Source organism: Heloderma suspectum, chromosome 2, assembly GCF_057233095.1.
Source record: "Heloderma suspectum isolate Gila_16-S chromosome 2, 16-S_ref, whole genome shotgun sequence".
NCBI classification, from domain to species: domain Eukaryota; kingdom Metazoa; phylum Chordata; class Lepidosauria; order Squamata; family Helodermatidae; genus Heloderma; species Heloderma suspectum.
Window position 1 is genome coordinate 370819265 of NC_139459.1, and position 13505 is coordinate 370832769.

Below are 13505 nucleotides of genomic sequence, written 5' to 3' on the forward strand. Positions count from 1 at the left end.
GTAAACAACGGGAAGAGTTATAAGTACCTACGTGAATGAAGAAAAACGGCTGCAGGCTTTATGAAGAAGCAGTGGCTACTGTTGTGTTAAATATAAACTCCTTCTGCACTCTGATGCTGCTCTTCCAACAGAACAAGGTCCTAAATACAAGTGTCTCTGACTGATAAACATCTCTGTGAAGCACAGGCAAACCTAGCAGCACCTACCTGCTACCTATCAGTTTCCCCTTTCCCTCCATGCATTCACAGTACAGCTGCACTGGAGTGTAGAAGCACACGAGTTTTGACTGCAAAGCCTCTCCAGGTGGCCTCCCAAATGACAGCTCCCAGATTAGAACACGTGGAGGACCATGCAGAATGAACAAGCAATACCAGTGGCCCGCCACACAACCTTTAAGGAATTACAGCCAGTCACCAACATGATTCCCTTTCATGGATCACTGCCTTGTTGTGGCGAAGGGGCTTGCATAACTCAGTGAAGCCATAAGCTATGCCGTGCAGGGCCACCCAAGATGGACAGGTCATGGTGGAGAGTTCTGACAAAATGTGGTCCACTGGAGAAGGAAATGGCAACCCACTCCAGTATTCTTGCCAAGAAAACCCCATGGAATGTATCACAAGGCTAAAAGATATGACGCCGGAAGATGAGTCCCTCAGGTCGGAAGGTGTCCAATATACTACTGGGGAAGAGCAGAGGGAATTTCCAAGTAGCGCCAGAAAGAGTGAAGCGGCTGGGCCAAAGCCAAAAGGACACTCAGCTGTGGATGTGTCTGGTGGTGAAAAGGAAGTCCGATGCTGTAAAGAAAAATATTGTTTAGGAACCTGGAATGTAAGATCAATGAATCAAGGTAAGCTGGAGGTGGTCAAACATGAGATGGCAAGATTGAACATCGACTTCTTGGGAATCAGCGAACTAAAATGGACAAGCATGGGCGAATTTAATTCAGGTGACCATCATATCTACTACTGTGGGCAAGAATCCCTTAGAAGAAATGGAGTAGTCAATAAAAGGGTGGGAAAAACAGTACTGGGGTACAATCTCAAAAACGATAGAATGATCTCAGTACGAATCCAAGGCAAACCATTCAACATCACAGTAATTCAAGTCTATGCCCCAACCACTGAGGCCGAAGAAGCTGAGGTTGATCGGTTCTATGAAGACCTACAACACCTTCTAGAACAAACACCCAGAAAAGATGTCCTCTTCATCATAGGGGACTGGAATGCTAAAGTAGGAAGTCAAGAAATCACCGGGATAACAGGCAAGCATGGCCTTGGTGTACAAAATGAAGCAGGACAAAGGCTAATAGAGTTTTGCCAAGAGAACACGCTGATCATAGCAAACACTCTTTTCCAACAGCACAAGAGGCGACTCTACATATAGACATCACCAGATGGTCAATATCGAAATCAGATTGATTATGTACTTTGCAGCCAAAGATGGAGAAGCTCTATACAGACAGTAAAAACAAGACCTGGAGCTGACTGTGGCTCAGATCATGAGCTTCTTGTTGCAAAATTTCGGCTGAAATTGAAGAATGTAGGGAAAACCACTAAACCATTCAGGTACGACCTAAATCATATCCCTTATGAATATACAGTGGAGGTGACGAATAAGGGATTAGACCTAATAGACAGAGTGCCTGAGGAACTATGGATGGAGGTCTGTAACATTGTTCAGGAGGCAGCAACGAAATCCATCCCAAAGAAAAAGAAATGCAAGAAAGCAAAGTGACTGTCTAATGAGGATTTACAAGTAACTGAGGAAAGAAGGGAAGAGAAAAGCAAGGGAGAAAGGGGAAGATAGATCCAACTGAATGCAGATTTCCAGAGAATAGCAAGGAGAGACAAGAAGGCCTTCTTAAATGAACACTGCAAAGAGATCGAGGAAAACAACAGAATGGGAAAGACTAGAGAAAATCGGAGATCTCAAGGGAACATTTTGTGCAAAGACGGGCATGATAAAGGACAAAGAAGGCAGGGACCTCACAGATGCAGATGAGATTAAGAAGAGGTGGCAAGAACTATACAGGAAAGATCTGAATGTCCCTGATAGCCATGAGAGTGCAGTCACTGAACTTGAGCCGGACATCCTAGAGAGTGAAGTCAAGTGGGCCTTAGGAAGCATTACTAACAACAAAGCTAGCGGAGATGACAGTCTTCCAGCTGAGCTATTTAAAATCCTAAAAGATGATGCTGTTAAAGTGCTGAACTCAATATGCCAACAAATTTGGAACACTCAACAGTGGCCACAAGACTGGAAAAGGTCAGTTTACATCCCAATTCCAAAGAAGGGCAATGCCAAAGAGTGTTCAAACTACCGTACAATTGCGCTCATTTCACATGCCAGCAAAGTTATGCTCAAAATCCTACAAGCTAGGCTTCAGCAGTATGTGAACCGAGAACTACCAGAAGTACAAGCTGGGTTTTGAAGAGGCAGAGGAACTAGAGATCAAATCGCCAATATTCGCTGGATCATGGAGAAAGCAAGAGATTTCCAGAAAAATGTCTATTTCTGCTTCATTGACTATGCTAAAGCCTTTGTGTGGATCACAACAAACTGTGGCAAATTCTTAAAGAGATGGGAGTACCAGACCACCTTACCTGTCTCCTGAGAAACCTGTATGAGGGTCAAGAAGCAACAGTAAGAACCGGACATGGAACAACCGATTGGTTCAAAATTGGGAAACGAGTACGACAAGGCTGTATATTGTCGCCCTGCTTATTTAACGTATATGCAGAGTACATCATGAGAAATGCCGAGTTGGATGAATCACAGGTTGGAATTAAGATTGCCGGCAGAATTATTAACAACCTCAGATACACAGACGATACCACCGTAATGGCAGAAAGCGAAGAGGATCTAAAGAGCCTCTTGTTGAGGGTGAAAGTGGAGAGTGCAAAAGCTGGTTTGAAACTCGACATTAAAAAAACGAAGATCATGGCATCTGGCCCCATCACTTCCTGGCATATAGAAGGGGAAGAAATGGAAGCAGTGACAGATTTTATTTTCTTGGGCTCCAAGATCACTGCAGACGGTGACTGTAGCCATGAAATTAAAAGACGCTTGCTCCTTGGGAGGAAAGCTATGGCAAACCTAGACAGCATAGTAAGAAGCAGAGACATCACCTTGCCGACAAAGATTCGTATAATCAAAGCTATGGTTTTCCCAGTAGCAACATATGTGTGCTGGAGAAGACTCTTACGAGTCCCCTGGACTGCAAGGAGGTCAAATCAATCCATCCTAAAGGAAATCAACCCTGACTGCTCATTGGGAGGACAGATAGTGAAGCTGAAGCTCAAATATTTTGGCCACCTAATGCAAAGAGAAAACTCCCTGGAAAAGACCCTGATGCTGGGAAAGATTGAAGACAAAAGGAGAAGGGGACGGCAGAGGATGAGATGGCTAGATAGCATCACCGATGCAACGAATATGAACTTGAGCACACTCCGGGAGAGAGCGGAGGACAGGAAGGCCTGGCGTGCTATGGTCCATGGGGTCATGAAGAGTCGGATACGACTTAACAACTGAACAACAACAACAACCAACATGATTAAGGAGGCAAAAGTGTCCACAGTTATGATTTTTGATTATGTCCAGTTCCTAATATGCCTTTACTTCCCAGTTTCTTCCCGTCCTCCCTGCTGCTTCCACTAGATCATACTGTCCATCTAGCCCAGTATTGTTTACTCCAACTGACAGCAGTCTCTCCAGGGTCTCCAGCAGAGGTCTTTTCTATCACCTGCTACCTAATCCTTTTAAACTGGAGATACCAGGGGTTGAACCTGGGACCTTCTGTATGCAACGCAGGTGCTCTAGCGCTACGCTAGGTTCCCTCCACGATGGATAGAGCAGTCCACTGCTTTTAAGACATTTACATACACACACACTGTACGCAGGACTGAAGGCAACTACTCAGCCCAACAGTTCAGTTTTTTAGACCACTAAGGAAATAAGAGAACAGATTTATACACAAAGTGTTCGTAATTAAAAGTGAGCAAGTGGTGGCCTGGCTTAAGACTTTTCAGGCTGCAATCCTGGAAATATACACTTACATAGGAGTGTGCAGACACACATCAGACTGCACTGCTAGGAGAGCTGCCCAGTATTTTCTGCTGAGCAATAGCAGCCCTCCAGGGACTCAGGCAGAGGTTCTCTGGTGCTGCCCCAGACTGCTACATTTAATGAGCTTAACTTTCAGGAGTGTAGCTTTTGGTTCAAGTTTAGAAGAGACTTCAGCAATGGAACCAGTTCCCAAAGGAAGAGCGAGGCTCCCCCTTACTGGAGATGTTCAAGCACAGGCTGCAGCCATCTGCCAGGGATGCTCGAGCGCTGGATGTCCTGCATCAAGCAGAGGGCTGGACTAGATGGCCTCCAAGTGAACCCTGCAACTCTATGTTTCCAAGAAAAGCCCAGCTAGATCAGACCAAAGGCACATCTTGTTCAGCATCCTTTTTCCCCCAGTGGCGAATCAGGTGCCGCCAGGAAGCCCATAAGCAGGGCAAGACAGCAAGAGCCCTCTCCTGCTGTTGCTTCCTAGCCACAGGCACCAAGGCTTGGTTTCATAGAATCATAGGGTTGGAAGGGGCCTACAAGACCATCAAGTCCAACCCGCTGCTCAGTGCAGGAAGCCTGATTCCCATGCGGTCTCCCATCCAAGTACTAACCAGGGCTGACCCTGCTTAGCTTACAAGATCAGGCACATCCAGCCCTTTGCTTGCATACTGCTTCTGACAAAAACACACACCTCCCCATACAGTCTGGCCATTTGCACTTTCTAAGGCTCCTGGGAGGGGCTGGACTTGGGTTGAGAAACATTAATCATTAACCATTATTGCGAAACCATCACATTTATCCAGCAGAACGATCAGACCTGCCGATGACATATCTTTTGTCATCCTAATAAAAGCTAGGTTGAAAAATCACCAGCCACCGTTTGACGAGGCAGTTGACCAGTTCTTTCCTAACCTGTCGAATGCCCAACCCTAAGCAAAACAATCTTCATATGTTTTTATTTATTTATTAAATTTTATTTATTAAATTCATTAATCGCCCATCTGACTGGTCACCCAGCCACTCTGGGCAATGTACAGCATATAATAAAACAGTTTAAGACAATAAAATTCTACAATACAAACGTTTTCTAAAATACCCTAATCCACCCCAAATGCCTGCCTGAACAACCACATTTTTAATGAACAGCGGAAGCTCATTAAAGAGGGGGCATGGCAGAGTTCCATAGGGAGGGAGTTCCACAGAGTGGGGGCCACCACAGAAAAGGCCCTCTCCCTCGGCCCCACCAGTCTAACTGTCCTGGCTGATGGGACAGAGAGAAGGCTACCTGAGGCTGATCTTGTTAAGCGGCCTGTCTGGTGTTGCTGGAGGCGCTCCTTAAGATAGGCTGGGCCTGTTCACCCTGATGTTCATGCAATGACTCGTTCCACAACAATTTTCTCCCACCTCCAGTTTGGGCTTGCACTGAATCCTTTTCCACAGTAAGGGATATTAGGGCTTCCCCTTTGCAGCCTATGCTTCCTCCTTAAAGCAGCGGTGGGGAAACTCAGGCCCACGGGCCAAATCCAGCCCTCCTGGGTTCCCAGATGGCCACTCCCCATGTCTCTGACTCCTTTCCCCCAACCAGCAATTGTTTGATGGTTTCCTGGCTTTTGTGCAATCCTGTCCCCACTTCTCCTAATGCTTAATTAATGACAGTAAGAGCTTTAAACTTAAATATACTGATATTTTTTGTTTTTTGCCCCACCCCTTTTGCCTTTGGCCCCACCCACTGCTGGAATGCCCCTGAGAGCTTCTCTGAAACTGAATTCTGAAAGCGGTTCCCCACTCCTGCCTTAAAGGGATAATCCCCAACTGTGTTTTCTAATGTTTACCAAGAAAAAAAGACCAGAGCAGCGAGGGCATCTCTGCTCACACTGTTGTGGATCTACCCGAAGAGGTTGGTGTCATAGTCTTTAATGTGCTCAAAATGAGTACTGAAGAAAGTGACTATTCTCCACTCCAAAAAAGCGAAAGCTCTCCTGTCTTGGAGCTGCAAACCCTAAACAATTTAGCATGTTGCATTGAAAGTAAGTTAGGCAATCCAGAGAATTAAATAAACAAGAAAACATCTGTTAACCAATAAGGAAGACACAAACATAATATCCAAACAGAAAATGCTGAGGTAAAGCTCATCACTAAAGAAGAAAAGGATTATGTGAGGGATGAGGAGGGATGAAACTGTATAGTTCAAGATCAAACATGTACTTAAAGTTTTCACTTATTAATTAATGAGCAAAAAATATTGTGTAGGGCAGGGGTTGGTAATACATGGGCCACATGCAGCCTCCTCTGCACCCTGAAATAACTGGGAGGGGGGGACAAAATGGTGCTCTATATCAACTACGGAGCACTAAGACGGAAAAATGTGCCTTGTTTGCAGGCCAAATTTAGTGCTGAGCACTATTGAGCAGTTTGCCACCAAATTTTGGCAGCAAACTAGTGAAATCCGTGTGTGTGTGTGTGTGTGTGTATATGCATGAGCACATTCCCCTCCCAGTGTAGCCCACAGGCGGGAGATCAGGGGGAGAAAATGGCCCCTGGACTTCCTGCAGTTACTCAGCCCTGGTGTGGTGTCTAAACATTTAAAAAGCTTGATATATAGATGTTCAGAAAACATGATGTACTTAAGTTTAATTAGTAAACGCTGAGTAAAAAATGGTTTCACAAAGATATAATTCAACATTAATCTTACCTGACAGGTGCGTATTTGAGTCTTTTTTTGGGGGGGGATGTTTTAATCATGTAGGATTCTTTTAGAAGGTTGTGAACCCAGCAAACAGCATTAATGTTGATGTAATGTCCCTAACATATTTATTTATACATAAATATGATCTGATTATGGAATCAGATAGCTTCTTTGTTATCAAAGCTCTGTGCCTGTAATACTGGCAAACAATGCTACAGAGAAGTCTTAGTAAGAAAATGGACTAAGCAATGCTCTCTCTCTTGTAATAACTAGAAATGCTTACAAAATATTATCTTAGTTACTTTTTAAATATTGTGATACTTGCATTTTATTGGAAAAATCTATATTTGTATCAATAGAAGAAAGAAATTGATTTGAAGATTCTGGTACTATAATTTCTCGTAGTATGAAACCTGGATTGCAAACCACTAAACCAGGGGTACAGATCCTCTTTCAGGCAGAGGACCAAATTCCATTTTGGAGCGGCTCTCTGGGGCCGCATTCCAGCGGTGGGCAGGGCAAAAGTGTGGGGGCCAAAAACAAAACATACCAGTACATTTTAGCTTAAAGCTCTTACTGCTAGTAACTGAGCTTTAAGGAGAGGCATTTCAACCTTTCTGGATGGGGAAAAAAATGCACGAAAGCCAGGAAACCACCAATCAATCAATGGTTGGAGTAAAGGGGTGGAGCCAGTAGAAGGGGCGGAGCCAGTAGAAGGGGGCATGGCCTTCTGGGGAACCTTAGAAGGCAGACTGGGACCCCCTGAAGGGCAGATGTGGCCTCTGCACCCCGGCACTTAAACTTAAGTGCACACTTCGTTTAGAAGGGCATGCGCTTTACGAATTTAACAGGCAGCCAAAGACTCCAAGAAAACTGTGAACAGAAACCTCAAAGTAAAATCATAACATTTGCCCTCACATGTCTCACCTGTGTGTGTCCTTTCGTGCCTTCGAAGCTGGGAACGCCTAATAAATCTTTTCCCGCACTGGGGGCACTCATAGGGTTTCTCTCCTGTGTGAGTTCTCTGGTGGATAAGGAGGGACACTTTCAGCTTGAAGGTTTTCCCACAATCCGAGCAGGAGAAGGGGTTCTCTTTGCTGTGGGTTGCCTTGTGGGCCTCCAGTGAGGCTTTCTGATTAAAGCTTTTCCCACACTCTGGGCACGCGAACGGTTTCTCCCCAGTGTGGATCCTCTGGTGCCTCGCCAGGTTGCTTTTATTATGGAAGCTTTTCCCACACTCGGTACATAAAGACGGCTTCTCTCCCGTGTGGACTCTCTGATGCGTATTGAGGGACGATTGCTGACTGAAGCTTTTCCCACACTCTATGCACTGATATGGCTTCTCTCCTGTGTGGGTTCTCTGGTGCATAATAAGGTGACATTTTGAATGGAAACTTTTGCCACAGTCTGGGCATGGATGGCATTTCTCTTTCGCAGGGGTCTTTGTGTCCATAGTAAGGGATTCTCCACCATTAACGCTTTTCTTGGAGGGGTTAAGTGGTTTCTCTCCTCTATGTGTTCTTATGTGCAAAAGGAAGCCCCGTTTCCGTTTGAATTTTTTACCACACTCGGGGCAGATGAATGGTTTCTCTTTGCTATGGGTTGGCTCATGTTCAATAAGACATACCTTCTGAATGAAACTTTTCCCACACGTAGCACAGGTATATGGTTTCTCTCCTGTGTGGATTTTCGTGTGTCTAATCAGGTTGCCTTTATTAGAGAACCTCCTCCCACACACAGTGCATAAATATCTTCTCTCCCCTGTGTGGACTGTCCTGTGTTTACTTAAAGCCTGTTTTTTAATGAAGCTTTTCCCACACTCAAGACACTGAAAGGGCCTTTCTCCTGTGTGGATCCTCTTGTGAACAATAAGGGACACTCGGCTCATGAAGCTTTTCCCACATTCTAGGCATTTATAGGGCTTCTCTCCTGTGTGGGCTCTTTCATGCAAAATAAAGCTCCTTCTCCAACGGAAGCTTTTGCCACAGATGGAGCACTGGTAGGTCCTCTCTCCTGTACGGACTGTCTCATGCGTGTTCTTTTTGTGTTTGGTCAGGTTGTTTCTGTATCTGAAGCTTTTCCCACACTCAGGGCATTGATACGGTCTCTCTCCTGTGTGGATTCTCTCATGTAAAACAAGGCGATGTTTCCAATAGAAGCTTTTGTCACAGTGCGAGCACTTGTGCGGCTTCTCTCCTCTATGGCGTTTCTCGTGTCCAGTCAAGGCACATTTGGTTTTGAAGCGCTTGCCACAGTCGGGGCACAGGTATGGCTTCTCTCCCGCGTGGGTATTTTTGTGGACAACAAGGGCAGCTTTCCCATTGTAGCGCTTGCCACAGTCCAAGCATTCATAGGGTCTCACATCTGTGTGCATCCTCTCATGTTCGATGAGAGAATATTTAAAAATGAAGGTTTTGCTGCAGTGTGAGCATGCGTGCGGCCTCTCTCTTGTGTGAGCCCTCACCCTGTGCGCATTAAGGTATTTTTCAAGGGTAAAGCTCTGGTCACAGTCTGCACATTTGTACAGTTTCTCGGCTGTATGGATCCTCTTGTGTATTCGAAGTAATGATTTCTGATTGAAGGTTTTCTCACACACTGGACAGGAGTAAGTCTCTCCGGCATGGATTTTCTGATGCACAGCCAGGGATGTTTTCCATGGGTAGGTTTTCCCACACTCAAGGCATTCATACGGTTTCTCTCCCGTGTGGGTCCTCTGGTGGGTAACGAGTGATGCTTCTTGACCAAAGGCTTTCCCACAGTCAGAGCACCGGTAGGGTTTGTCTCCCGTATGAGATCTCTCATGTGCAAGAAGGCGGGCTTTCTTATTGAACCTTTTTTCGCACATGGAGCATGCATATCTGTTGTCTCCTGGATGAGATCGTCTGTGTTCAAGAAGGAGTGATTTATGACTGAAGCTTTTCCCGCACTTAGAGCATCCATAGGGCTTCTCTCCCACCTCAGATCTCTCATGTGCAGTCAGGTCCAGCCCTTGCGAACAATTCCCTTTGGCCTCTTCTAGTGATATTCCGTCGGCATCCATTTGCTCTGGCCTTTCCACCTGACAGCTATTGTTGTCATTGGCCTGTACTTGGTCATCTGCTGGTTTAAACAAGGAATTAGAATGGATGTACTCAAGTGCTTAAAAATAAAATAAAAATGAAATCTGGTGACAGAGTACTCTAAATTCTGCACAAAACCCTGAATAAAAGAGTTGGCCAACCATTTGCTTACATCTAGCAAGTTCCTTATTCATTCAACCATAGATACATGCATATATAAAACTCCAATACAATACAATGTGGGAATCCTCTGGGCAGCCTATTTGATGAAGACAACTTACCTGGCAAGCTATACCTTCTACCAGTGGGAATACTCACAGAAACCATTGTTCATCATACTCCTAATGGTTTCCTGTGAACATTCCCATCAGCAGAAGATACAGCTTGCTGGGTAAGTTGCCTTCATCAAGTAGGCTGCCTAAAGAATTCCCACAACGCATTGGAGTAGAATAAAAATCAATAAATCAATAAGGATTTTTGTCACACTTCCCATTAGGTTTTCTGGGCAGTTTACAAAACAAAAATAACAAATATGTCAGTACAAATATAATCATTTAGCTCCTCCTTATCCTCAATTGTCACCTGTTATCAGCCATCTCAGCTGACTGAAGCAGAGGAAGACTGGATTAGTAGGGCCCACTCCACTGGCTTGGCTGAGAGACCAGCTACCATTTGGCTCCTTTTCCTCAACTGTCTTTCCAGCCCATTGCAGTAGGAGAAAGGAGACAGTACGAACCCACTCCATCAACTCTGCTGAGAGACCAGCTGTCTTTTGGCTTCTCCCCTTCCTGAACTGTTTCCATTCCATCCAGTCAATGAAAGAATGATTTAGTTTAACTGAGTTGCCTTGTTTTCCTCTTCCCTCTGTACCCCTCCCCTCACTTTTCTATCGTGTCTTTTACATTGTAAGCCTGCAGGCAGGGACTGTCTTGTTTTTAGTCTGTGCACATTGGGTAGTATCCAATGGTGTCTTTCCACAAACGCAAATAGAGCGAGTGGAGCTCTGCCAAACTTTTCTGTTGTGCAAGCTGTTGTGCAAACGCAACTTTAGCTGGATTCTCCTCCTCTTGAGCATAGTTCAGAACCTAGTTTCGTTGCCATTGGATACACAGTTGGAAACTGCCCAAAGTTTTAATAAATTGTATGCACTTTATAAACGATTGTTCAACATCATCCAATCTAACAGTCTTTTAAAAAGCTTTATAAAAAAATGGAAGAAAAAACTGTCTGAAAAGATAGCAGAGTGGGTGCCAGCTAAGCCTCTTCTAAGATGGCGCCTGCTGCGAACTATACATGCCACAAAAAACTATTGATTTAGTTACATGCAGTTTTTAGGCAGATTGGAGGAATCAACTAAAACGAACTGAGCTCATGAAAGTTGATTCATTGAGAGATCCTGGTTGAAAAGTTCGATCTATCTTCTCCAACATACTGATGAGAACATACAAAGAGACCTGTTGGATCAGACCAAAGGCCCATCTAGTCCAGCGTCCTGTTTCTCGCAGTGGCCAAGCAGATGTCTTAAAGGGGAGCCCACAAGCAGGACAGGAGGGCAATATCCTCCACTGCTGTTGTGCCCTGGTATTCAGAGACATGCTGCCTAAGATCTCTGGAGGTAGCATATAGCTGTAATGACTAGTAGCCGCTGATAGCCTCGTTGTGTTTTTCATATGCGATTTTAATTGTTGTAACTCTTGATTTGTTATCCACTTTTTTTGGCAGGGGGGATATTTTTTTAAAGAGGTGGGACATAAATGATGGAAAGAAAGAAATACAAATATCCATCCACACTCATGCTGAGGAAAGGTCAATCTGAGGAGGAAACATCCATAAAGTACCAAATGGATGTGATAAAATAACTTGAGGACAAAAGAGATTAAAACCATCTTTCCTGAGCAACAAAACTGAGGAGACTGCATCAGCCCTTCAAGTGAGCACAAGTCTCAGACAATAAAACAGTCCCACCAAAGATTTCTAATCAGCTACCTGTCATTTTCTTCCTCCTCTTCTCAGCCATCTCGTTTCCCTCCAGATTCCCAGAATTCTCTTGGGCTTCTTCACCCTCACCTCCATCCGACCATGCCCCACAGGGCTCCCTGCCGTCGTTGCTCTCCCATACCTCATTTGCTAGAATTGTCGAAGATTCAAAAGAGAAAGTGAGCCTCAATTTTGTTTTTGTTTTACTTCCTCCAAGGAGATCAAGGCAGCATATGTGGTCCTCTCTCCCTACCCCACCCATTTTATCCTCCTCACAACAACCCGGTGAAGTAGGTCAGGCCGAAAGAAAGTGACTGGCTCAAGGTTGCCCAGTGAGCTTCATGGGATTTAAAACCAGTCCTAGTTCAAATCTGTTAACTACTACACCACATTGCCCCAAAACCAAATTCACCAGTATGGAGGGAAGCGGTTCTGCCTGCTAATAAATTATTTCAAGAGTGCATACATTAATTAGCTGCCTCCCCTCTCCCAGGGAATCTGTGTGGAGGTAGCATGGGCGTTAGGAGGAAAAAAATATCTTCAAGGCACAGTTGATCTTGTTGCCTCGCCCTTCATACTTTATAAGCCACAGATATTTCCCTGCAGTTTGGATGAACGCAAGAGATCTGCAGTTGTGTTCACCTGTATACCATCTCCCTCACTACAAATGGCTTCTCCCTGGCCTCTTTGCTCTACATAGCAGATGGGACAGGCCTGACAGAGAAAGTGGCTTGCCTAGGACCACATGGCAGGTTCACGGCTGAGGTAAAAATGCGCACAAGTGAACAACTCATTCCATGTCGTGTGACTCTTATTCAGGAGCATTTCATTTCATCCCCAAAAGGTAACTCAAGCAGTCTTCTATAAGTAACTTTGAAGTAAATGCAAATTAAATCGCTCTCATTGCAACTTCGAGGCCTCCACTCCCTTTTGTCTTCAGACTGGTGCCCTTCTCTCCTTTCCTTCCTTGAGGTAAAATTTGACCTTGGTATTGGTTGTCACTTAGTTCCTTTCAAACCCAGATGGCTTCGACCTAGCAGACAAGGCCCAGACCAAAGTGTCAATACCAAGGTACCTTTATTTAACACAGCAATATTATGACTACCAGCTCCAAATCCATTCTCTGACAGGATATTCTTTGAGACAGATGCTTGAAAAGCAACAACAACCCTCAATGAAACCACACCCAATAAAACTATAGCATGTACTCAAATATTAACATTGTATCTAGGCCTATTGTGCCTGGATGCGCTCAAACTACTTCACAAACAGCACAATCCTACATATGCCTACTCAGAATTAAGTCCTATTGAATTCAGTGAGGCTTACTCCGAGGTAAATAGCTTTGGGATTGCAGCCTTAGGGTTATTCTTTTCTTTCTTTTTGCAGTTATAACAAAATAAAATAAAAGAGGGAAAAACTTGCCTTAGGATTATTCTTTTTTATTTTAGTTTTTTTAAATATACATACATAAATTTAGGGTTATTCTTAGGGTTAGGGGGTTGGACTCGATGGCCTTGTAGGCCCCTTCCAACCCTACTATTCTATGATTCTTGAAGAAAATATAAAGTTCACAAAGATCAGAGCATAGCCTATACTTAAGCCTTGTTGTTGTTACTACACAGAGGCCTTTTGCATTTCATTTATTAATTATATTTCTATACCGCCCCATAGCTGAAGCTCTCTGGGCAGTTCACAAAGCTCTCTGGGCAATTTGGGGGTCATAC

The 13505-nt window shown here is 44.5% G+C and overlaps 1 protein-coding gene across 17 annotated transcripts in view; it reads right to left on the reverse strand.

The window, feature by feature from the left end:
- Nucleotides 1-13505, reverse strand: part of LOC146356062 (uncharacterized) — a 37572-nt gene that overhangs the window by 6633 nt on the left and 17434 nt on the right. For 11 of the 17 annotated variants that reach the window (XM_084831176.1, XM_084831174.1, XM_084831170.1 and 8 more), the window contains exons 8-9: nt 11788-11928; nt 7670-9841 (exon numbers count right to left, since the gene is read on the reverse strand). In XM_084831176.1, the coding sequence (XP_084687302.1) occupies nt 7670-9841; nt 11788-11928 (2313 nt within the window). The remainder of the gene's footprint in view (nt 1-7669; nt 9842-11787; nt 11929-13505) is intronic. The other 6 variants (XM_084831178.1, XM_084831177.1, XM_084831175.1 and 3 more) reach the window with 1 other exon arrangement.